We start from the raw sequence: 26,957 nt of genomic DNA on the forward strand, positions 1-26,957 counted from the left end.
TAAAAATCACATTGTTCAAGCTGCACTCCAGTAAGCAGCCAAGTTTGAGAACCAATGATACAGAAAACTTGGGAAATGAGCTGCTTTCCAATGATCTATGGATTAAAGGTACACTAACATTTCCTTCCACCATGAGCAGTGAGCTTCCTGAACACTGCTTCACTAAGAATTATTATGGACCTACTTGGTATTTAAAGGAAGTGTCAAACGTAGGGGAGAAAGCACAAACCTGAACATATAGAGGGCCAAATATTATCTCAAACTAAATGCCAGAAAATAAAATAAAAATAATAAAGCTTTAAAATTTTATCTCAAAGTTTGTTAGAAATTGATGTTATCAAGAGTCAAGTTCCCACTCCTATGTATCTGAAAAGTAAGAGACGGAGGGAAAATAACAACCCTCAGGCTGGCTTGTGAGGGGTTTTTGTTTAATACATCTGAAAAGAATGCATATACAAAGAATTGAGACGTGAGAAAGCATTGGTTCAACACTAATGAATCTATAAGAATTAGGATTGGGAAGGTGGCAAAGATTACCTCAACATTTTTAAAAATTGGAAACTGCAACCAAAATAAGCTGATAAAATCCCTATTAACGCTTATTAAGAGTCTTCATTAAGACTCTTTCCATGATTTTTATTAAACTAGAGAGCCTCACCTGGCTGCTCTAGTGTTCCTCATATGCAAAACAGAAATAAGGGGATTCTCCTGACTGGTCCCCATGTTGTTAAGTGTTCTCCCCACCCCCACCCTACCCCCAGCTTCTTAATGAAGCAGGCCTCCATCCTCCTAACTTGAGAGGATGTGAATCATTCCACAGATGTCTGTCTTCTAGCACCACCCCTCGTATTTCCTCTACATACCAGGTCTTCAGCTGCATTCTAGGAACACCATATAGTACTGAGCTGCAAAGCACATAAGACAATGACTGAGAGGGCAAAATTTTTTTAAATTACAAACTCAATTCATTTGGTGCATTTCAAAGGTGCAATACTTTTCTTCATTTATCAGTGAAAGAAGTTAGAAATCAACTTCCCCAAAAAACAGTGAATGGCAAACAAATGTCCTTGAAAGTCACCGTCCCATATAGTGCGTCCTAGAAAAGAGGAGGGGCAAGACAGGCTCCACCCACTTTCATGAGTTTCATCAAATACTGGATCTACTCACGGGTGGAGAGAAAAGGCAACTTTCAAAAAGGAGTGTTATTAAATGAGGCATTTACTATACTCCTTCCTAAGAGCGCCAGATGGGGAACATGTTTTCTAAACTAGATCTAGGAAGTGGAATGTGGAGTCAATCCATCCTCCTCCCCTTAAGGGCTATCCACTGGTTAATGAATTAAAAAGCAAGCCTGAAAAACAAACCCCACACACACTCCCCCCAAAAAAAGAGGAGGAAAAAAACAAAACAAAACACTAAGATGTCCCAAATGTCTCCAGAGTGGAACCAGGGAGCAGCTTCAACAATTCCAGTTACTCTGTTACAGTCATCCACAAGCATGCCTTGCTTTTAAACAAACAAACAAACAAAAACCACCTTTTTTTTTGAAACAACAAAACAGAAACTAGTACTAATCACTTTTCTGACAATACACAATTACTCAAAATTAACTAGTACTGGAGGGGAAAGGGGGGCCATACCTATGGGCCTTGTCTCACACGAGTGCATGTGGGTAGGTGCAGGGCATTTGTCATTATTGCAAAACGAATTCTAATTTTAATCTTTAGTTTGATTTAAACATTGCTTTTAGTATGATGCCGACACCAGCTGTGCAGAAAGGGCTCTGGAGAGATGTTCATAGCAGCACACACCTGCGGCTCTTCTTCGGTTCTGGAGGCTCCAGGGCAGCCAATATTGCTTCGTCAAATACATTCTTTAGGCCTTTCTGAAAAGGGGTAGAAAGAAAAAATGGGCGGTCTGATTTTCAGTATAATAAAGTTGGAGTTCAAATTTAAAACATTCAAACCCCCAAGAGTTGGCAAAGAAAGAAACATTAAAAACAATCCTGAATCTCAACACAATAATCTCACTTCACCAAGATTTGTCCAAGGCACTGGAAGGACTCAGCAATTCAGGAGCAGAGGAGCAGATATTCATGAGACAGTGGTCCTTTGAGAAAACTTTGTGCAGACCAATGTATGTCACAAGAAGCAAACAAGCACATGTGTCATTTGCTCATTCAATATGAGTTTTGTAATGTGCTGCTAAAACATTTTACATAAAAACAAGGGAAGCAGCTCTGCATTCAAATGAAACAGCTGGATATGAAACAGGACTGAGAGGACGGGCACGGGTCAGTGGCATCCTTATTCTATGGAAGGCACAGGCAAAGAGAGAGATTATGGTAGCTGCAAAGATAGTCACTTTGAACTCCCTTTATCCCACCAGTTAGAGTAAGGAGATTCAAGGGAGCAAAAATGTGGGTACCTGATACATACGTAAAATTAGAGCCAGTCAGTGCAACCGGAATAAAGCTTCATCAGGCATTTATACAAACAGTTGTATATTTTTAATTTCAAAATTTGAAGGTAACCACAATTGTATATTTCCCTCACAATAAAATCAGAAGCAGGAAAATATAAAGGTGGCAGCTTTACATCTCAACATTAACAAACTGTAAGTCAACTGTTTAAATGGATGCTATTCTTAAAAGATAATGTAACAAATAAACTCAAAGCAGTAGCAGATACATCAATATCTTCCCCACCCCAGACTGACAAATACTCCACTACAGCACAGACAGCCAAAGCAACAGCAACACAAAGTTTCACTGCACAAAGGAAAGCCAGAAAAGAATCCTCCCTTCCCCGTTACACTCTACTAGAAGGTCACCCCTTTTCCATAAGGTTTGTCATGCAATTACAATTAACAATTGATCATAAGAGTAAAATGATGTTTGTGTTACTTTCTCCATCTAGAACTAAGATCTAGAAGTGTTAAAACTCTTGTTATTTTCTCCAAGAGGACGCTCTTAATGCCAGACCAAGTTCCCTTTTGCAATGGTAATCTAAACCAAAAAGCTCTGAGCATCAGGCAACTCAAGCAGCAGAAAGTTAAAACAAGTCCAACTTGACTACTGATCACAAAAAATTTCTGTAAGATATTGCATTCTTGATCAAAACTAATACAGAGGTTGCTCTAAGGTGGTGAGTAAAAGACGCAGAGGCTTTCAAACAGGATGGTTTTATTCCTTTGTTTTAAACGATCTTTCTACAGTAGTGGGACAGGAAGCAGCAGCAAAGAAGGGAAGGAGAAAACAGTTTAGAATATACAGCACTTCCTTTTGGGTTGAGTTTCCGGAGGCTCGAGGGCAGCTAGGATAGCCTCATCAAACACATTCTTCAGACCTCTCTACAAGACAGAGGGGAGGAGAGAGAATAGCAGCCAGGTTAGAGGATTAGAAAGACTAGCAGGTACAACAGCAGTCTGGATTAAATGAGCTGAATTCACAGAAGCAATGTGCCTTAAGAAAAATGCTAGAATGTTGATCTTAAGCCCATTATTGGGAGAGTAGATAACTGACGAAAAACTTCACCTCAAGCAAGGTTAACTGAGCAGGAAAGCAATTTTTATTAAAATGCAATATGTTGACCTCTAACACATTTTGGAAATAAATCTATTACACTTTCAGGCTTATGTGAATTCAGTCCCTGAATAACTGAAGGACACAAATAGCAGACTAACAGGCATGCTACGTGTTTCTAGGTTCAATGACATATCTGAATGGGATTAATCAAGATTTCAGAGTAAACTGGGTTTCCAGAACAGAAAGGTTCAGATATTTAAAGTGTTAATTGTGCAACAGTACCAACTAGAAGGAGTTTAAAGAACAGACTCTAGAAACAGCATACACTTCAGTTATTCAGCAATGTTATTAGAGCAAGTAACCACCACCCAAGTCATAAGAAAACAAAGAATGGGGTCCTAGAATGAGTTTTAGCAAGCAGTCCAGTGCTTTAAGATGTCTGCATAGGTATCAGAGCATAAAGCATGGAGTGAAAACGAAGACTATTCTCAGATCTTATGGGGATTAAGATACAGAAATACACTTACACCTCAGCCAGAAACTCCAACATGACAGTGTGACTCAGCAGTGGTGGTACTTAGGACCCAGGTCTACAGACTCACCTAAACTCACCTAAATCTGAAGCCACAAGTTTACCACCCAAGGTTGTTTCACATGTTCTTTAGTTTGATCAGTTTGATCCCAAGTAAGTATGTCCTAGAAGTCCCAGAACACAGCTCCAACTGTAAGTGCCAACCCCAGACCACCCCAAGTGTTCCCACCTCCACCCTGTCCCCATCCATGACATCCCACAGGACTGATACCCACACGTCACGTTAGATACAAAATAAATCAAAAACAGCAGTAAATTATTTAAAAGCAGCAAATGTTAAAAAGCTTTCTTCTTTCTACATCATTTACAAAGTAGAAATACAATATAAAAATTTAAATTCCTCTGCAATTCTTTCTACACATCTAGGAACCAACTCTGGCAGTCAAATATAAAAGGAAGGAAGGAATACAGAAAGGGAAATATACTTTATAAGAAAAAAAAAGAGGAAGAGGACCATTAGAAACTGGAGCGTATCCCTTAACAAGAAGGAATTCCTTTCTTGCTTACAGTGGACAAAGATCAACAAATGCTCTATGAAACAAAACTAATATTTGCTTGACCACCATCTGTTTATATTAACGATTTTAGTTTTAGAGGAATCAACAAACAGAATCTATAAGCCTAAAAGTTCTAGCTCCCAAACACAACCACAGACCCCATTTTCTAACTTCCCCTCTTTTGACTTCTCCATACTTCAAACTCTGGTAAGAAAAATGTACCTGCTAAGACCTTTTAAACTTCATACTCTCTACAAACTGATTTACTGTATACACCTGCTGATACTGTAAAAATCTTACATTAAAAGCATCCAATTATCTAAAGCACCACGAGTAACATAAAAGTGAATCCACAGGGCCTATGTGTCTTCCCTCAAAGCAACCCATATCTAGAGAACAGAGGTATGCATCAGAAGCACACAGAATGAGTGTCTAACATGGACATCAGTGTTTCACACATAACCTTCACTGTCTCCCCCAATATACACACATAGGCACACTTTTCTGGGAATGTTACTAAAACACAGAGAGAAGCACCAGGCTTTTTTTTAAACTCTCAAAACAGTGCTGTGCATGGGAAGATATAAAATCTTCTAAACTTCTAAATAACTGCTTTTATAATAGCACTAAACTGCCCCAAAAAACTAGGATTAGAAGATTGTATTTAAATCATCTGATATTAGGCCTCGAAGTTATTCTGGGAATATCCCAGTTAAGCATAAAAGTTTTATCTTTAAATATCCAACCAAGTACTAAACTGATTATTAAATTATGCACTAGGCCCTATAAACTAAATACCTAGTGCATATGTAATAAGTAATCATATATGCCATTTACCCTAGTATACGTGTAGTTAAGAATCCAAGTGTTTTTTTAGAAACACAATAAAAATGAACAATTACCTGAAAACGTAAGCATAAATATAATGAGTTTAATATAATTATTAGAAATCTCCACCCTTCAATCTTGCCCTATTAGGCATGTCTGCTCACCGTTCAAAGTTCAAAGCACCAGTACCAGTAGAACGTAAGACTTTCGTGCTAATTATTTCCATAATTTTTTCCTTTGCCTCCAGAACAGTACTCAAAGGACGGAATCAGCGATATCAGGAAGGTGAAAAAGTTTAAACCATATACATCAGTTACAAGTCCCTTCCAAATACCCTAACATTGCTTCCTATCTTCAAAATCTGAGTTTCCCATCAAACTACAAAAGGAGTTCCAATTAAATCACTCAAAAATGGTCAGAATGCATGAGGAAGGAATACTTCCAAAAACATAGGAATAGAGACACTATATAAAGCATGCTTGAGAACTGCGGCAGAAATAGCCATGGCTGCCTTCTTTGACATGGAAGTCTCAATTATTATGACTAATTCCCTATTCTGGTTGAACTGCCCAAGAAACAGTATAGTATCAATTGTCTGAATTGGCAAGAAAAGATCAGACATATTTAGATGAAAATTTAAGTGTCTAGAAAAAAAAAATCATTCACATCCTCTCTTGCAAGTCTGTGCTTATCTGAACCTTTCCTGTAAGGTTTTTGTTTTCACACAACCCTGACCACTATAAATCATTCAGTACAACACAAGATCTTACCAACACAAGGAGTTTAGGAACTAATAATATTCTCCAAAAAACACAGAGGCCTCCAACAAAAGAATATACAATATGAAGGTGTTCATATTCTTGCTGGGCATCCTTGAGCACTGCTGATCACTGTTAGAAATAACTCCTATATCCTAATGCTCTAATAAATGACTCGACCATAAATATGCATGGGGTTTCACGTCATCCTTACCTGTGTAAGTGCAGAACACTCCACATACTTGACAGCCTTCAGGTCACGGGCCAGCTTTTCAGCAGTCTCTGGAGTGATAGGCTTCTGTTTGTTCTTGGCAAGTTTCTCAATAGTAGAGGGGTCATCTCTGAGATCAATTTGAGTCCCAACAAGCAAGAAAGGAGTCTTTGGACAGTGGTGAGTTATCTCAGGCACCCACTACAAAAAGGTATTTTAAAATACACCTTTGTTATTCAACAAGCCTCTAATGCTATTTATAACAGGTCAGTAGAAATTCTGAGATGACCTTCTTAGGGCAAGAATACCTGATCAGCTTACCTTTTCTTTCACATTTTCAAATGAAGATGGAGATACCACTGAAAAACAGACTAGAAATACATCTGTTTGTGGATAACTCAGCGGTCGTAATCTGTCATAATCTTCTTGCCCTAGAAAAAGGAAAAATATTGGAGAGAATTCAGCAACTGAATCTTGGTGTCCTCAAAGCGTTACAAGTATGCTAGTCATTACTCAAAAAGTAACTTACTTATCTAATAAAATGTATGGCTTTGTAATATAATATGTAAGCAATATTCTCAATCAGCTAATTCTACAAACTTCAAGCACACAGAACAGCAATGAATTTACTATTACGTTATTTGCTTTTACTACTAGTTTGTGGTGTTCAATCTTGGGGTCCATTAGAAACCCAATAATAAATGTAATAATAAACTCTTGCTACAGAAATGGTTAAAAATCAATCCTTGTAATCCCAGCACTTTCGGAGGCCAAGACAGGCTGATGACCCTAGGTCAGGAGTTCGAGACCAGCCTGGCCAACAGAGTGAAGCCCCATCTCTACTAAAAATATAAAAATTAGCTGGGTGTGATGGTGCACCTCTGTAATCCCAGCTACTTGGGAGGCTGAGGCAGAAGAATTGCGTGAATCCAGAAGGCGGAGGTTGCAGTGAGCCGAGATGGCGTCACAGTACTCCAGTCTGGGCAACAGAGCGAGACTCCATCTCAGATACGGTAAAGAAACAATTACAGTGAAACCATCTAAATTTCACTGTGTCATCTCAGTGAAACCCAGATGACAAAACCCACTGCCCGTCGTGACTACAAACACAGGTTCACATATTTAGTTAATGTGTGTATGTAACACCAGTATCTGAAACTGATAAAGCCTAGAAAAAAAATTTAGCAAGAATTTAGCAAGAATTAATGGATACTCAAAACAATAAAAATACTTAGAATTAACTTAATCAGAGGCAAAAGACTTGGACAACAAAAATTTGAAAACTGCTGAAAGAAATTAAAGAACACATAAATAAATGGAAACACATCCCACGCTCATGAATTGGAAGACTTAATATTGCTGACATGTCAACATTATCCAAAGCAACCTACAGATTCAATGCAATCCCTATCAAAATCCCAGCAAGGGATCCCAAATAGCCAAAATAATCTTGAAAAAGAAGAATAAAGCTGAAGGACTCCCACATCCTGATCTCAAAACTTAGTACAAGGCTACAATAATCAAAATAGTGTGGTATTGGCATAGGGAGATAAATAAGACAGTGGAATAGACTAGAGAACCCAGAAATAAACCCTTAACATATATGGGCAAATAATTTTTTTTTTTTTCTTTTTTAGACAGAGTCTCGCTCTCTTATCACCCAGGCTGGAGTGCAGTGGCACAATCTCGGCTCACTGCAACCTCCGCCTCCCCGGTTCAAGAGACTCTCCTGTCTTTGCCTCCTGAGTAGCTGGGACTACAGGCACACACCACCACGCCTGGCCAATTTTTGCATTTTTAGTAGAGATGGGGTTTCACCATGTTGGCCAGGCTGGTCTTAAACTTCTGACCTCAGGTGATCTGCCCACCTCAGCCTCCCAAAGTGCTAGGATTACAGGTGTGAGCCACCATGCCTAGCCTAGGTCAAATAATTTTTGATAAGGGTGCCAAGACCATTCAGTGGTAAAAGGACTCTGATGGTGCTGAGAAAATGACATATTCACATGCAAAAGACAAAGATGGAATCTTAACTAACGCTATATACAAAAATTAACTCATAATGGATAAAAGGTCTAAATGTTAGACCTAAAACTTTAAAACTCCCAGAAAATACAGGGCAAAAGATTCAGTTGGACTTGGCAATAATTTGTTTGGATATCATACCAGACCAACCAAAAAATAGAAAAACTTCAGGAAATTGTAAAAATTTTACACATCAGAAGACAGTATCAACAGAATAAAAATGCAACCCACAAAATAGGAAAAAATATTTGCAAATCGTATATATGGTAAGAGATTAATGCCTAGAATCTACAGAGAACTCCTAAAACTTAACCAAAAAAAAAAAAATCCCAATTCAAAAATGGGCAAAGAATTTGATTAAACAGACCTTTCTCCAAAGAAGATATATGGCCGTAAGATGTTCAACATCACTAATCATTAAGGAAATGCAAATCAAAACCACAAATAGATACCACCTCACACTAATTAGGATTGCTACAAAAAAAAAAAAAAAAAAAAACAGAAAATAAGTGTCAAAGAGAAGAATGTGACTATACCAAGCCCCTGTGTACTGCTGGTAGGAATATAAAATAGGACAGCCACTGTGAAAAACAATATGGAGGCTCCTCAAAAAAATTAAAAATAGAATTACCACATGATCCAACAATTCCACTTCTGGGTATATACCCCTAAAGAACTGAAAGCAGGGTCTCAACAAGGTATTTGTATACCCATGTTGGTAGCAACATTATTCAAAAGAGCTAAGACATGGAAGCAATTCACAGCACCAGTATTAAAACTGGAACCTAAACATCCATCAACTTGTTAACGGATAAACAAAATTGTGATATATTCATAAAACAGAATATCATTCAGCAATCAAAAGAAACAACTACCAATACACACAACATGGACAACTCTCACAAACATTATGCTAAGTAACAACAGTCAAACACAAAAGACTACATATTGTATGGTTCCATTTATATGAAACCCTAGAAAAGCCAAACAGTGGAAACAAAGAAAGCAGATCAGTGGTTGCCCAGAACCAGGTCAAGGGACAGTGCTGACTGCAAAAGGGAACCCAGAAATAAACACTCACATATACGGTCAAATAATTTTTGATAAGGGTGCCAAGACCATTCAATGGTAAAAGGACTCACCACGGAAAATTTGAAGGGTGATAAAAATGTTACACATGTTATTATGGTGGAGGGTCAGCAAAATGCATCACACCAAACACTTAAAACAATTTTTTTCTTTTTTTTTTTAAAGACGGAGTCTCACTCTGTCACCCAGGCTGGAGGGCAGGGGCAGAATCTCGGCTCACTGCAACCTCCGCCCCCTGGGTTCAAGGAATTCTCCTGTCTCAGCTTCCCAAGTAGCTGGGACTTAACAGTCATACACCACTACATTCGGCTAATTTTTGTATTTTTAGTAGAGATGGGGTTTCACTATACTGGCCAGGCTGGTCTCAAACTCCTGACCTCAGGTGAACTGCCTGTCTCAGCCTCCCAAAGTGCTGCGATTACAGGTGTGAGCTACCGCACCTGGCCTTAAATTGATTTTTATTGTGCTACACATCAATAAAGCTTTAAAAAGTACTCGCCAGAAAATGTAAAGCCTTACAAAAAATAAACTTTGAAATCTGACAATATTAATTTTCAACCACAAGTAGCCATAAATTACCTTTTCTCACCAGGCGTGGTGATTCACACCTGTAATCCCAGCACTTTGGGAGACCGAGGCGGGCGGATCACCTGAGGTCAGAAGTTCGAGACCAGCCTGACCAACATGGAGAAACCCCATCTCTACTAAAATACAAAAAAATTAGCCGGGTGTGGTGGCGCATGCCTGTAATCGCAGCTACTCGGGAGGGTGAGGCAGAAGAATCACTTGAACCCAGGAGGTTGAGGTTGCAGTGAGCCGAGATTGCACCACTGTACTCCAGCCTGGGCAACAAGAGCAAAACTCGGTCTCAACAACAACAACAACAACAATCTTTTCTCTGTGCCTTTGGACACAAATGAACACAAAGAAAATCCCTCATTTATCAAGAGATTAAGGGTCACTGTTTTCTCTATTTTCCAAGTTTAATATACAATTACTTTTATAATTTTAATGTATTAAAATTTTCTCTAAACTTTATTGTCTCTCCATTTCATGTTCTCAATTAAATCCAAACAGTTCCTCGTGGTACACAGCATAACAGATTCCATGAGAGCAACAAGTTAGCTTGGAAACAGTAACAAAGAGTAACTCAAAGCAGAAAGTTTAGAATTCCTACATTCTAAAGATATTCTAAAGGATATCTTTCTGAGATTTTCCTCTGGCTAACTGAGCTGACAATAAGACGGCACATAAAGAAAAGTCAAGAAATTAAGATGTGCAGCCACTCTTGAAAACAAGAAATAGCACTGAGGAATTAGGTACATTTGAGGAAGAAAGTAATTTGTTCTTACAATTTGGATAGTTGACAAATGTCAATACTGTGAGCAGATAACAGTTCACTCTCAAATTATTTTCAGATACAGTTTAAAATAAGCTATCGTAAGAAACTAAACATGTTATTAGACACACAAATTGAATACGCTTTCAAATATCAGAGTGATAATAATAAATACTGTAAATGGCTTACGACCTTACAACCTTAGGCATATTTAGCAAACTCCAGGCTTTAAAACGGAGTAGGTAGGGGTGAAGGGAGAGAATCAGTGGGGATGATTCCTATGAATTCATTCCCTTAGTCCCTCCCCAACCACTAATACAGTTCCCAATTCTCTGCAAGGTGCACACATCAGGATTTTAGTTCAGTTTAGAGCTTGTATAATGCACTCTAGTCTCACTCTACTTCATCTACTATGCTGTTCACCCAGGGTACTCCAAACTCCTATTTGCCAATCCACGTCTGGGACTGCTCCTTGGTCAAGTATCGACGATCATTATAGTCAATCCTGCTAACTAATAACAAAAGGCAAGTACTCTGCTCATGTGCTAGTTTCTCAAAATGTCCACAAAAGACAGACAACTAGCAACTGTTAAAAATCAAAACAGTATAAAAGACATTAAGTTTTCACCTGCAGTATCAAAAAGTCCAAGAGTATATGGTTCTCCACCAATCATAACTGTGACTGCATAGTTGTCAAAAACCTAAAAACAAAAAAATACAACACTGTTAGTGTGCAAGGAGAGTTAAAATGGGACAGAACAACTCTTAAGCTAAGGCAGTGTACCCTTGCTAAGACTTAATCGTCCCTTAGTCCATTCATCATCCTTACATAACCAATCTTGCCAACCAAGTACCTTGTGTGAGCTAAACGGTTCCTGGAAAAAGACAAAGAATGTGTTCTGAGATTTCTGCTCTACCACAGCAGCCTGGATAAAGAGCCAGAGAAGGCCTAGAGGTGGCACAGGAGCAGAGTCCTCTAGCTACACAAAATGAACCTGTTCAAGTCTGAAACTTTTGAGACAGTGGTCTACCTCAACATTCAATCTGATTCCTAAGAAATTATTTCTTCATAGACCGTTTTCTTTTCATCTAGAAATAAAATCTCCTAGATCCATGACCTTTCTTCCTTTCAGAGTCCTAGAAAAGATGAGCCTTGTTACAAACAAGCCCATTTGAGAGAAAATAACGGTTCCCTCAAAGTACTCAAAGTGTCCAAGAAAGGGCTGACAGATTATTTGCTGGGATTTTTTTTTTTTTTTGGAGACAGAGTCTCACTGAGTCACCCAGGCTGCAGTGCAATGGCATGCTCTCTCAGCTCACTGCAACGTCTGCCTCCCGGGATCAAGCAATTCTCCACACCTCAGCCTCCTGAGTAGCTGAGACTACAGATGCATGTCACCACACCCAGCTAATTTTTGTATTTTTAGTAGAGACGGGGTTTCACTATGTTGGCCAGGCTGGTCTCCAACTCCTGACCTCGTGATCCACCTGCCTCAGCCTCCCAAAGTCCTGGAATTACAGGTGTGAGCCACTGCGACTGGCCAGCTGGGAATTTTATGAGTAAAATTCATGTTATTGGGCACAAACTGCATGACCTGAGACATCTTCTTTAACAAGATGCTTAATATGTAAATAGACCATAAAACCCTTATCAAATTCAGTATAGCATATGCTAATATTGGTTGTACTAAGTTATTTGTGAAAATGGGAGGTTTAACAATGCTAAATGGGAAAAGACCCAACACAAATTCTAGAGTCTTTAGAATTAGTTTACAATAGAAAAGCAATGCTTTCAGGCCGGGCGCGGTGGCTCAAGCCTGTAATCCCAGCACTTTGGGAGGCCGAGACGGGCGGATCACGAGGTCAGGAGATCGAGACCATCCTGGCTAACACGGTGAAACCCCGTCTCTACTAAAAAATACAAAAAACTAGCCAGGCGAGGTGGCGGGCGCCTGTAGTCCCAGCTACTCAGGAGGCTGAGGCAGGAGAATGGCGGGAACCTGGGAGGCCGAGCTTGCAGTGAGCTGAGATCCGGCCACTGCACTCCAGCCTGGGCGACAGAGCGAGACTCCGTCTCAGAAAAAAAAAAAGAAAAGAAAAGAAAAGCAATGCTTTCATACACAACTATAATCTGTCAATTTACAATAAAAATTTTAAAATTAAATGATACATATAAAAAGAAAAGCAAAGCTTTCCAACTAGGAGAAGAATGCCACATTTTAAGACCAGCCCTACTTAACCTTTGGGTATCTACTCTGATTTTCTGATTTATGTTTTAACAGATTGCTCAAGAGCTTATTTAAATGTAAAGAAGAAGAGAAGCAAGGGCATGAGGGAGATGTGCTTTCTTTGTTCTGGTTTTTAAGAACGGACTTTCCTCATTTCTTAAAAACAAGAACAAAGAAATCGAATGAACGTGGTTAAGCTCTCAAATCAAACACATAAGTTTCTTAAATCGCACTTAAGAGACTCAAAAACAACCCTCCTTTACTGTATTGTTCATATCCAAAACCAGACTAAGAATCAGAAAAGCTGGCTTCCATTCCAAAGTCTACTTTCCCTAGTGTAATTACACTAAGTAATTAAAGTCAGACTTCTAAGTCTCATCCCTAAATTGGGCCTGAGTACTCTCATCCGTAAGAGATGGATAAGACAATGTGTATTGTCCCATCCAACTCTGAATTTCTATTACTCTAGAAACGGCAAGCCCCAATTTACAGATGGGAACTAAAATGCATTTTATACCAAATCCATTTCCATATTAACTTCAACAGGTACCATGAGAACATTATTTGTGCCTCATGGTCCATTCATTTACCTAAATCGGCTCATTTAAAATTTTATTCTACTACTCTTCCTTCTACGTTATCACTTTTCCAGAGATGTACACACAAACATACATATAAAAAACCCACAAGCCCACTTAAAATACAACACCAGAAAATCAAAGTCATAAAAGACTCAGAAATTATGTTTACAAGTAAGTAACTTCAATGGAAACTAAAACAGAAAAACTCTGATAGCTGTCCTCACTCTGAAACAAGATTCATGTACCTCTAAACGTCCCCTGTAAGTCCACTGAACCTCACAACGTCTTCCATTTATCTTGTCTCCAAATGGGCCAATTTAAAATATCAATGTGACTTTAGTGTTTAATAATACCTTCAAATTCTCCCCCCTTCAAAATAAACTTTACTTATTTCTGAGACAGGGTCTCACTACCTTTCACAAATGAGTGTTACTCTAACTCTTGTCTCTCTCTCTCACTTCAATATTTTTGTTATTCCCACCTTCCTTCTACCATTCCAAAGAGTTGATTTAAAAAACAGTTGTGGGGTCGGGCATGGTGGCTCATGCCTGTAATCCCAGCACTTTGGGAGGTCGAGGCGGGTGGATCATTTGAGGTCAGGAGTTTGAGACCAGCCTGGCCAACATGGTGAAACCGTTTCTACTAAAAATACAAAAATTAGCTGGGCGTGGTGGCGGGCACCTGTAATCCCAGCTACTCAGAAGGCTGAGGCAGGAGAATCACCTGAACCCAGGAAGCGGAGGGTGCTGCAAGCCGAGATTGCGCCACTGCACTCCAGATAGAAGGGTCAATAGAGACTCCGTCTCAGGGAGAAAAAAAAAAACAGTTGTGGGGGGTGACCCCCAAAGGTTTCTGCTGGTATTCTCATAACATAACAGGTCTTCTCTTCTCTGCCCCTAACAACCAGTTTGGAGCTCCATTACTGCTAAGAGAATAGTTCCACAAGAAAAGTGGAGAGACATACTACTTTCTCTCAAGTTACAGGACCCCAAATGGTATCCCAGGAGACCTCCAAGTACTGTTCAATAACTGGCCAAAATATTTAAAAAAAAAAAAAAAAAGTCACCTCATTCCAAGATGTAGGGCATACTCCACCAAATTGAGATCACCACTCGTTAGAATCTTGTCTACTGGAGTTTTGCCTCCCAGCACTTCTTGTAAACCCTTGTGTCACCCCTTCTGACTTTCCACTGATTTTTCAGCTGTTTAATTTTAAAGTGTAATATAATTTACCCATGAGAAGTCAAGATCTTTAAAAACAGGAAACAAAGGCAGAAAACAGAAAAAAATTCAGTACACACAGAGAAAGAATTTTCAAAAGGGTATCAAATTTTACATTTTACTAACAGAAAGAAGCCTTTATACTTACAGTTGGTACATATTCCGATGGAAATTTGTTTGTTGTGTAGGATATCAGGAGACATGTTTTACCAACAGCACCATCGCCCACAACAACACACTTAATTGTCTGCATTGCTGAAATAGTTTTGTATCCACTTTAAATATTTCAAATCTGATGCTGACCTGCAAAAAGATTAAAGACATTTGTTTATTTATGCTTATATATGTATTTTTTTTTCCGCACTTAGCAACAGGTTAATGCACTCAGAGCAAGAAAAGAACTAGCACAATTATTATGGCTAAAAGAACCCAATAAGAGAAACAATGACTTGCTATAAGTTACAATAACAAATAAGGTTCATTTCTAAGTTTCTGATCCCTGGCTGTTTCAACTTCTTAAGTGTTATTTTAGAAGGTCCCAACTGGTGTGATAAACAGCAAATTTCTTTTTATAATGAAAGAGAAGAGGCTGTATCAGAGAAAATTCCACATACTGTACTAAATATTATCTTGTGAAAGCTGTTCTTCGGTTACACATGCACACACACCTGTATGTATGCATGTATGTGAACTAGACTGTTCTAATACAAAGGCTACCGCTTTAAAGAATGGTTCATTATCCAGCCTTACTCATCCTTACTCAGGCTCTGACCAACAAGCAGCAGAGCCTCACATGAATTATATGAGTAACGTGAGGAACTGAACAAAGAACAGGGTGATCGCTGGCCTCAGCAGCTGTTTTAGCACCAGAATGCCTAGTCCAAAACCTTCATTTTTATAATGAAAAGTCAGATTGCTCTAAAGCATACTGACTTATAAACAGATACTACAGCTTCTCTTACTAGAGTCCTCCTCAATTTTAAGAAGCTATCAATTGGCCGGGCGCGGTGGCTCAAGCCTGTAATCCCAGCACTTTGGGAGGCCGAGACGGGCGGATCACGAGGTCAGGAGATCGAGACCATCCTGGCTAACACGGTGAAACCCCGTCTCTACTAAAAAATACAAAAAACTAGCCGGGCGAGGTGGCGGGCGCCTGTAGTCCCAGCTACTCGGGAGGCTGAGGCAGGAGAATGGCGTAAACCCGGGAGGCGGAGCTTGCAGTGAGCTGAGATCCGGCCACTGCACTCCAGCCTGGGCGACAGAGCGAGACTCCGTCTCAAAAAAAAAAAAAAAAAAAAGAAGCTATCAATTACAAGTACCAAAGAGTCATTAATTTGAGAAGCTTTTTTTCATTTAAACATCTCTAAAGTCAGAATGTATCTTTATTGAGTCTCTTACAATCATTATCAGCCATTTTTCCCCCACATTTTGACTTCTATGAAATTGGAATCTTAGATTCAATGAAATATTTTAACAGTTTTCTGAAAGAATAAAAAGAAATACCACCCAATATATACCTAAATTTTAAGATTTATTTATATGTAAATTAATTTAAATTATAATCCTAAAAGGATTATAATTAAACATAAAAATACCGAACCACCTAACTCTTGGTCAGATGCCACCATGCTCCTATAGCACCATTCACAACAATTAATCATAACAATTTATAAATGCCATAAATGAATCCCTGTAAATGAACCTATAGTACCTCAAGCACCACTATACTTCTAGCACTGAGCACTTCTAGACTGGCACACCGCGAGTTGTTGAATGGATGCAAAAATCACGAAACAAAAGAACACGAAACTACACTAGTGTGAGTAACCTACAGGAAATACACACTCTCCCGTTCCTCATCAAAATTATCTGCAGTATATTTTTCTTTTTTTAAAACAGGGTTTTACTCCCATCCCCCAAGCTGGAGTGCAGTGGCACAACCTCAGCTCACTGCAACCTCCACTTCCCAGACTCAAGCAATCCTCCCACCTTGGCCTCCCAAGTAGCTGGAACCACAGACACATGCCACCATGCCTGGCTGGGTTTTTGTTTTGTATTGGTTTTGGTTTTTTTAAGTGATGGGGTCTCACCGTTACCCAGGCTGGTCTTGAATTCCTTGGCTCAAGCAATCCACTTACCTTGGCCTCCCAAAGTCCCAAAGTGCTGGGATTACATGCATGAGCCACTGCAGCCAGCCATATTTATCTTTCTTTATTCAACTTCCTTTTATATCTCCTTTTTCCTTCTCCTTTAGCTTTTATGCACTAAGAAGCACCCATACTAATACAGCATTAAAGGTTAACAACCCTGATCCCTAAGATCAATTACTGGTTAAATCTAAAAGCACTCTCAAATAATAATAGGAAGCAGCAAATGCTTATACAGCATTTACTAAGTGCCATGTACTGTTCAAAACATGTTACACATATTCACACATTTCACCCTCCCAAAAAGCCTATGATGTGCTATATTATCCCTATTTTACAAGCAAGAAGAGTGAAGCTCAGCAAGTAAGCAAGCCAAGGCTATTTAGCCAGTAAGTGGTAGAACTGTAATTTAAACCCAAGCAGTCTGACTCTCAAGTCCCTGCTTGTTTTTTGTTTTGTTTTTGCGTGTGTGTGTGTGTGTGTGTGTGTGTGTGTGTTTGTGGGAGAGAGAGAGACTCTCACTCTATGGCCCAAGCTGGAGGGCAGTGTGAGAGAGAGAGAGAGAGAGTCTCACTCTATGGCCCAGGCTGGAGTGCAGTGGCGTGATCTCTGCTCACTGGAACCTCTGCCTCCCGGTTTCAGGCGATTCTCATGCCTCAGCCTCCAGGGCAGCTGGGATTACAGGCGCCTGCCACCACGACTGGATAATTTTTGTATTTTTAATAGAGACAGGGTTTCACCATGTTGGCCAGGCTGGTCTTGAACTCCTGACCTCAACTAATCCAACTGTCTGGGCCCCCCAAAGTGCTAGGATTATAGGTGTGAGCCACCGTGCCCAACCTCAAGTCCCTGCTCTTACTAAACATTACATTACACTACACTGTCTGAGAAGTGACATTAATCAAAACAAATATAATCTGTGCTAGTGGAATGACGAGTATATATCCATGAGTTACCAGCAATGCAAAGAGGAAAGCAAAAATAAAGAAGAGGAAGCAAAAAACAGGGGCCAAGCTCATTTCCTGTTTTCCACCCTGCACATAACTACTGAATTTCATTGGGAGAAGGGAGTAAGATAAGAGTTTGCTCTTCCCCTTTCTATTTATCTACAAATCTTCCACTTCTTAGACTTCTCAACCTGACTGCTCAGCAATTTGTTACAAACTGGTTGGTTGTGAGTCCCCTGTTAAGCCTGGGTTCTGGAGTCAGAGTGGCTCTACCACACTCTAGCTATTCAACCTCTGTGTTATTCATCCTCTGTGTAGCTCGGTTTCCCCTTCTCTAAAAATGAAAACAGTACTACCTTTCTCATAAGGTAAACTAAGATAATACATGTAAAGAACTTGCAACAGTGCTTGGCATACAGTACATGCTTAGTAAATGTTAATTATTAGTCTTCAACAACTAATGGTACCTTTAAGTCAATATAAGGAATTTTAAAACAGCAACAATTCGCAAACTTCTTAGAAACTCATAACACCTTTTATCTCCAAGATAATTACAGTACAGTCAGCCTTCCATCTACACAGATGCAGAACCCACAGATACAGACGGCTAACCGTACTATGTCATTTTATATAAGAAACTTGAGCATTCCAGGATTGTTGTATCCTTGGAGAGCTCTGGAATCAATCCCCTGTGATATCAAGGGACGATTATACTAATTGTTCTCAGTACAAATGTAGTCAAATGTAGAGTTACCATTACAAAGATGGTCATTTCAGAGTCAAGTTCTAATTAAGACTATTCTGCAAAGCATTTGGCATGTATTAACAATTGTTTCATGTGTTAAATAAAACTATAGAAGGCTACCGTAGTAGACTAATCTCCTGCACTAGGCCCCAAGTGACCAGACTAAAAATCAAAATGGAGTCACTCATGCTAAAGTTTCACATCACTAAACTTAAATTTAGTTGTTATCTGACCTTCGGAGAAACAGGAGAGATGACAGCCAGTTTTCCAAACAGGCCACTTTCAATCTTCAATTGGAATGATAATGAAGTTCCCTCTGCTTTAATCCTTACACAAAAAAAGCAGCCTGAAGTAACCTGATATTAACTAATCAGTTATTTTTCTATTGTTCTGTCTTCTCCCTGTACCTGCCTTACAAGAAAGGTAACTTTGAAACAACTAATAGGCCCTTTGTTCTTTGCTTCCCCTTTTCTCAGCTCTTCTGTCTATTAAGCCAACCTCTTGTGCTCAGTTCCTTCGAACTTACTCTGTTTTGTGGAAAGAAGCATTGCCGAATTCTAAAATCGCAATAAAGCCAAGGGAGATTTAAATTTGCTGTAGTTTTGCCCTTTAACACATGTATTAAAGAGCACAGTGGCTCACCTGTAATCCTTGCACTTTGGGAGGCCAAAGTGGGAAGATCACTTGAGCTCAGACATGTTCATATACCCTACGTTAACTTCCTATTGAAATAATGTCAAACCACTATGGCAGCAAAGAGGCCACATAGAAACAATTATCATTCTGCTAACCAGAAAATTTATTCTGCGCCAAGTGCAGTGCCTCACACCTGTAATCCCAGCACTCTGGGAGGCTGAGGCAGGCAGATCACAAAGTCAGGAGATGGAGACCATTCTGGCCAACACCGTGAAACCCCATTTCTACTAAAAATACAAAAAATTAGCTGGGCGTGGTGGCACATGCCTGTAGTCCTGGCTACTCAGGAGCCTGAGGCAGGAGAATCGCTTCAACCCAGCAGGCGGAGGCGCACTGCAGTGAGCCAAGATAGCGCCATTGCACTCCAGCCTGGGCGACAGAATGGTCTCAAAAAAAAAAAGAAAAAAAGAAAGAAAGAAAAGAAAAGTTATTTTGCACCAATAACTGAATCCTACCTCTTTTTAACATTGAAGTTCATTTGTACCACAACTTAGAATTGGAGTTGGGCAACTTACAGCATAAAAAAATGATTTTGCAGGGTCAGGCATGGTGGTTCACACCTGTAATCCCAGCACTTTGGGAAGACAAGGTGGGGAGATTGCTTGAACCTAGGAGTGTGGGACCAGCCTGGGAAACAGAGTGAGACCCCATCTCTACAAAAATAAAAAATTAGCTGGGTGAAGTGGCACACACCTGTAGTCCCAATTACCAGGGAGGCTGAAGTGGGAGGATTGCTTGAGTCCAAGGCTGCAGTTGGCTATGATTGTGCCACTGCCCTCCAGCCTGGGTGACAGAGCAAGACCCTGTCTCAAATCTTTTTTTAAATGATTCTGCCAATCATAAGGAAATAAAATTGTGAAATAAGGTATATCTTCCTTCTTTCCTTCCTGGCATCTACCCCTCCAATACCCGTATCTTCCAGGTTTTTTATTTTTCTCTTTTCTTTTTTTCTTTTGGAGACAGAGCCTTGCTCTGTCACCCAGGCTGGAGCGCAATGGCGCGATCTCAGCTCACTGCAACCTCCGCCTCCCGGGTTCAAGCGATTCTCCCGCCTCAGCCTCCCAAGTAGCTGGGACTACAGGCATGCGCCACCACGTCTGGCTAATTTTTGTACTTTTTTTAGTAGAGACTGGGTTTCGCCATGTTGGCCAGGCTGGTCTCGAAATCCTGACCTCAGGTGATCCACCCGCCTTGGCCTCCCAAGTGCTGGGATTATAGGCGCGAGCCACCACACCTGGCTCTCTTCTAGGTTCTTAACACTAGGGGAATTCTAATATCCTTTGAGAACCTCAGAGCTACAGCGCCTGAAATTTTAAGTCCATGCGCTATAGCTTTTAAAAGGCTATGGAACCCCCTCTATGGTATCATTATGACTGGCTGGCTGCCATCTAAACTCCACCAGACAATCCCCGAGCAAACGATCTGTATGGAGGAAGGGGAGACTCCCAGCTACAAATGCCCTATTTTCCCGTGCCCGTTCATTCTAGGCACAAACATACAGCAATCTTAAGATCTGAGATTAAATACTTGCTAATAAGTTTTACAAAAAACTTATGTTCTCAATCAGATTACACCCCTTATAAAACTATGTCAAGTATTAATAGTAACTGTGAATAAAAGGCAAGCCAGATTTTTGGTAATACACTGTGGCAATATTTAGTATCCGTCCCCAGTTCCTAGCAGAGAGCTCCTAAAATCCCTAGAAATTTCCTGAGTGATGAGTGTCTTTTGTTTTTCATAACAAATTCACACCTGAATTTATGTTAATAAAGTGACAGGGTGGCAGTGGAAGGCATGCGAGGAAGCCTCAGGATGGGGCTGGTCACCAGAAAGACAAAGTGACTCTAGAGGGATGTAACTTTCAGCCCCATGCACCAACCTCCAGAGAGGGGAGGAGGGCTGGAAACTGAGCTCTATGAAAACTCCAAAACAGGAGATTTGGAGTGCTTCCAGGTCTGTGAACATTTCAAGGTGAGGGGAAAGCAGGTCCTGGGAGGGCAACACTTGAAGCCCTCCCCACCCACAACCATGCCCTATATCTCTCTTCCATTTGGCTGTTCGTGAGTTGTACCCTTTATGACAAAGGCATAAAGGTAAGTAAAATGTTTTCCTGAGTTCTGTGAGTCATTCTATCTAATAATCAAACCTAAGAAGAGCCATGGGAATCCCAAAATTAGTAGTCTACTGGGCAGAGGTGTAGGTAGCCTAGGCACTGCATTTGTAGCTGCTGCCTAAAGTGAGGGCGGTCTTGCAAGACTGAGCCCTTAAACTGTGGGGTGGGAGTATCAGAATGAAACTGTTAGTAAACTGTTAATACCAGAACTGAATTTTCTTTTTCTGACACCACATTCACTCTAATCCAAAGCACACTAAAAGTAAAGTTGTCTTCATGTGAAATACATTTGCCCCTGAAGTAACCCATTTTCATACTTAGGATACAAGAAAGAAGAGGCACTACAGGAATCAAGAGAATGACTCAATTTCACAATCTTCCTTATCAGTTCAACAGAAGGACTAGTCTGGTTGTGGGATTAAACAGAATAAAATCGGAACTAGTTGTCTCTCCTGTCAAATCCAGCCACTTTGGAAAATACAACTTATATAATCTTCTGCTGTAAGTTATAGTAGCATATCTAATGTACAATTTTTTAAACATCTGCCCATGCATGTGATTTTTAGACAACCAAAAGTACTCAAACCACAGGAATGTATTCCATGCATTCACATGTATGCAGGTGTGCTAACAACTGTCTTGTTTGCTTCTATATCACAGAAGATATGTAACAAAAAGCATACAGCTGGCCTTATATGTTTGTTAGAAATGCTTGTTCCGGCCAGGCGCAATGGCTCACACCTGTAATCCCAGCACTTTGGGAGGCCGAGGCGGGTGGATCACAAAGTCAGGAGATCGAGACCATCCTGGCTAACACGGTGAAGCCCCATCTCTACTAAAAACACAAAAAATTAGCCAGGCATGGTGGCAGGTGCCTGTAGTCCCAGCTACTCGGGAGGCTGAGGCAGAAGAATAGGGTGAACCTGGGAGGCGGAGCTTGCAGTGAACCGAGATCGCTCCACTGTACTGCAGCCTGGGTGACAAAGCGAGACTCCGTCTCAAAAAAAAAATAGAAATGCTTGTTCCTCGGTGCCGTAAAGAAATAGCATTTGGGCCGGGCGCGGTGGCTCAAGCCTGTAATCCCAGCACTTTGGGAGGCCGAGACGGGCGGATCACAAGGTCAGGAGATCGAGACCATCCTGGCTAACACGGTGAAACCCCGTCTCTACTAAAATACAAAAAAACTAGCCGGGCGAAGTGGCGGGCGCCTGTAGTCCCAGCTACTCGGGAGGCTGAGGCAGGAGAATGGCGTAAACCCGGGAGGCGGAGCTTGCACTGAGCTGAGATCTGGTCCCTGCACTCCAGTCCGGGCGACAGAGCGAGACTCCGCCTCAAAAAAAAAAAAAAAAAATAGCATTTGAACATTAATTTTCTCAGCAAGGCCATTTATATCTTCTGCAGAAAGGGTACACTTGCCTGTAGTTTTGCCATGAAAGTACACCACGCAAAGGAGACAGGGTCATTTATAACCTGATGCGTCTATCCTACTGCTGTGTCCGGTTTTTATTGGCTGGAACGGGACCTCACATTTTGTATTTGTCCTGACAGGCTAGCAACTTACAACTTTTAAAAAGAGGCAAAGGCAGCCAGGCACAGTGGCTCACGCCTGTAATCCCAGCACTTTGGGAGGCTGAGGCAGGCAGATCATGAGGTCAGGAGATCAAGACCATCCTGGCTAACATGGTGAAACCCCATCTCTACTAAAAATACAAAAAAATAAGCCGGGCATGGTGGTGGGCGCCTGTAGTCCCAGCTACCCAGGAGGCTGAGGCAGGAGAATGGCGTGAAACTGGGAGGCGGAGCTTGTAGTGAGCTAAGATCGTGCCACTGCACTCCAGTCTGGGTGACAGATGGAGACTCATCTCAAAAAAAAAAAAAAAAAAGAGGCAGAGGAGAACAAAGGAAGGAGGAAGTAACTTATGGAATGCTGAGAAAGGCAAAAACACCTTCCAATAAGGAAGAGGAACAGGCTATGACCTGATGCTTGCTTGGACCAGTATAAGCATGCCAGGGCAAATATTTAGGCTAAATTGTGGGAGCTAAGAACATAAAGTACACTGACTTATTTATTACGGCTAGCAGATATTAAAGAATGTTAGCACAGGTCTTTGAATAAATTTTGCTTTTAAGAGAAGTTACTATTTATTTCAAATTAGATGGCGGGGAGTCTCTGAAGAGGAATCTCTACTTTACCTCTTACATATTCAACTAAGAATACAACATTACTTAGACAATCCTACCCAGAGGCTGGGCACAAGGCTCACGCGTATAACCCCAGCACTTTTAGAGGGGCCAAGACAGGTGGATTGCTTGAGGCCAGGAGTTCGAGACCAACCTAGGCAACATGGCAAAACTGCATCTCTACCAAAAATACAAATATTAGCTGGGCACGGTGGCATGCGCCTGTGGTCCCAGCTACTTGGGAAGTTGAGGATCACCCGAGCCCAGGAGATGGAGGTTTCAAGTAAGGCAAGATTATGCCACTGCACTCCAGCCTGGGGAACACAGAGAGACGCTATCTCAAAATAAAAACAAAAAATAAAAAAAAAGTTCTACCAAGGCTGGGTGTGGCGGCTCACACCTGTAATCCCAACATTTTGGGAGGCCAAGGCAGGAGGATCACGTGAGCCCAGGAAGTCACCAGTTTGGGCAACATGGCAAAACCCCATCTCTACAAAAAATACAACAACAACAAAAAAAATAGTGGTGGCATGTGCCTGCAGTCCCAGCTACTGGGGAGGCTGAGGTGAGAGATCACCTGAGCTGGGAAGGTCAAGGCTACAGTGAGCTGTAGTCACACCACTGCACTCCAGCCTGGGTAACAGAGGAAGACCCTGTCTCAGCCAGGAGTGGTGGCTCACACCCGTAATCCCAGCACTTTGGGAGGCTGAGGCGGGAGGATCACTTGAGGTCAGGCGTTCAATATCAACCTGGCCAACATGGTAAAACTTGGTCTCTACCAAAAAAAACAAAAATTTTCCAGGTGTGAAGGTGCTCACCTGTAGTCCCAGCTATCTGGGAGGGTGAGGCAGAATTGTTTGAACCCAGGAGGCAGAGGTTGCAGTGAGCCGTGATAGTGTCACTGCACTCCAGCCTGGGGACAGAGTGAGACTTCGTCTCAAAAAAAATAAAATAAAATGGAGATTACAATAAAATTTTCCTCAAAATATTCAAGACTTGTAGATTCACTCATTCATTCAACAAGCCTTTACTAAGCACCTACCATGTGCCAAGCTTTGTCCTATATGTAGGCATACCCCACAATTCGCATAATGAAGTTCACGCCCTCTTGGAGCAACAATTCCAGTGGGGTACACAGACAATAAACAAGCATCACAGTCCTTCAATAACACTATCAACTGACATCCTCACATGTAACTTTCTCATTCTAGTCTCTTAACTAAGAAACAGCAGGTGGCCAGAACACAGCACAAGCTGAAGCCAGCATGGCACCAGAGCACAAGACCAAGTTCTCCAAGAACCTGCACATGAAGTTCATGCAAAGAAGGTTGGACTCAGAAACTAAGAAATGACTAGAAGAGGAAGAAAATAAAATTAGTTAAGAGCACTGGTACTCAGATTTGCCAGAGCTTACTAAAAGTAAAGAATTTCCTAACAGAAGAGGAGCATCTCTTGTTATGTGAAGATCATTTCTATGGAAGGAATGTCATTCATCAGATTTACTCCTGAGGTTGAGAAATTAATGCTTCAGATGAATACTAGAACAAAGCAGATTGAAGATGGAACAGTGGAATTTTATGTGTCAGATGAAGAAGAAATGGCTAGAAGAAATGGCTAGAGGTCGAGCGCGGTGGCTCAAGCCTGTAATCCCAGCACTTTGGGAGGCCGAGACGGGCGGATCATGAGGTCAGGAGATGGAGACCATCCTGGCTAACACGGTGAAACCCCGTCTCTACTAAAACTACAAAAAACTAGCCGGGCGACGTGGCGGCGCCTGTAGTCCCAGCTACTCGGGAGGCTGTGACAGGAGAATGGCCTGAACCCGGGAGGCGGAGCTTGCAGTGAGCTGAGATCCGGCCACAGCACTCCAGCCTGGGTGACAGAGCGAGACTCCGTCTCAAAAAAAAAAAAAAAAAAGAAATGGCTAGAAAATGAGACCTTCGTGGGGACAACAGGAAAATGTTTGCCAAAAGGGAGATCAAGCCAACGATGAAGACAATGAAAATGGAGATCTACAACCAATTAAAGCAAAGAAAATGTTCTTAAAGCCCCATGATCAAAATAGACACCTTAAGAGATGGCTCAGAGATGCCTTGAGAAAGTTAGCAGCATGTTTTGTAACTAGTCCTAATGGTGCCTCTATAGTTATTAATACTGTAACGTTTATTTGTAAAGACATGTATAATTTTAGAAACATGCTGTTTTTAAACCGGATGTGTAATGGATGTTATACATCCTCTGCTAAATGGTACTGAGTGAATTTTTAGCCCTTGATCTTCAAATATACGAGTTTCCTAAAGAATGGTTTTTTGTTTTTTTTTTTTTGAGACAAGGTCTCACTCTGTCACCTAGGCCAGAGTGGAGTGGCTCAATCATGGCTCACTGCAGCTTCAACCTTCCTGGGCTCAAGGGATCCTCCCATCTCAGCCAAATCTTGGGTGCCTGGCCTTACAACTTACCCTATTTTCAAGCTACCCTTCCACTACAAAACCCCTCCTTCTCTGAGACCTTTCCTAACTAGTCCAGGTTAGGACAAAACTGCCCCAACCACCTGACTTCCTACTATGATAAGAATGTCTGTGTCCCAAAATTCATAAGCTGACACCTGATCATCAGTGTGATGTTGTCAGAAGGTGAGACTGTTGGGAGGTGATTAGGTCAAGAGGGCAGAGTCCCCTCATCCCCAAATGGGATTAGGGGCCTTATGAGAGACCCCAGAGAGCTCCCCCACCCCTTGCACCATGCAAGAGGACACAGCAAAAAGGAACAAACTGGTCTGGGCGCAGTGGCTCAGACCTGTAATCCCAGCACTTCGAGAGGCCGAGGCGGGCGGATCATCTGAGGTCAGGAGTTCAAGACCAGCCTGGCCCACATGGTGAAACCCTGCCTCTACTAAAAATACAAAAATCAGCTGATGGCGCACACCTGTAACCCCAGCTACTCAGGAGGCTGAGGCAGGAGAATCGCTTGCTTGGGAGGTGAAGGTTGCAGTGAGCTGAGAGCACCACTGCACTCCAGCCTGGGCAACAGAGTGAGACTCTGTCAAAAAAAAAAAAAAAAAAAGAAAGAAAGAAAGAAAAAGAAAAAACCAACCATCTATGAACCACAAAGCAGGCCCTCACCAAACATCAAATATGCCAGCACCCCAGTATCATCCTTCCCAGGATCCTGAACTATGGTAAGTTTCTGTCATTTACAAGCTACTCAGTCTATGGTATTGTTAAAGAAGCCTAAAC

The 26,957-nt window shown here is 41.1% G+C and overlaps 1 protein-coding gene across 2 annotated transcripts in view; it reads right to left on the reverse strand.

The window, feature by feature from the left end:
• Nucleotides 1-414: 414 nt before the first annotated feature.
• Nucleotides 415-26,957, reverse strand: part of CDC42 (cell division cycle 42) — a 42,215-nt gene continuing 15,672 nt past the window's right edge. The window contains exons 2-6 of one of the 2 annotated variants that reach the window (XM_017886548.1): nucleotides 15,041-15,195; nucleotides 11,491-11,563; nucleotides 6,734-6,843; nucleotides 6,416-6,613; nucleotides 415-1,885 (exon numbers count right to left, since the gene is read on the reverse strand). In XM_017886548.1, the coding sequence (XP_017742037.1) occupies nucleotides 1,796-1,885; nucleotides 6,416-6,613; nucleotides 6,734-6,843; nucleotides 11,491-11,563; nucleotides 15,041-15,145 (576 nt within the window). In that variant the 5' untranslated portion in view covers nucleotides 15,146-15,195 and the 3' untranslated portion in view covers nucleotides 415-1,795. Of the gene's footprint in view, nucleotides 1,886-2,486; nucleotides 3,352-6,415; nucleotides 6,614-6,733; nucleotides 6,844-11,490; nucleotides 11,564-15,040; nucleotides 15,196-26,957 lie in introns of those variants that run through there. The other variant, XM_017886549.1, reaches the window with a different exon arrangement.

The sequence above is a fragment of the Rhinopithecus bieti genome, unplaced genomic scaffold (genome assembly GCF_001698545.2).
Source record: "Rhinopithecus bieti isolate Rb0 unplaced genomic scaffold, ASM169854v2 scaffold_14826, whole genome shotgun sequence".
In the NCBI taxonomy this organism is placed as follows: Eukaryota; Metazoa; Chordata; class Mammalia; order Primates; family Cercopithecidae; genus Rhinopithecus; species Rhinopithecus bieti.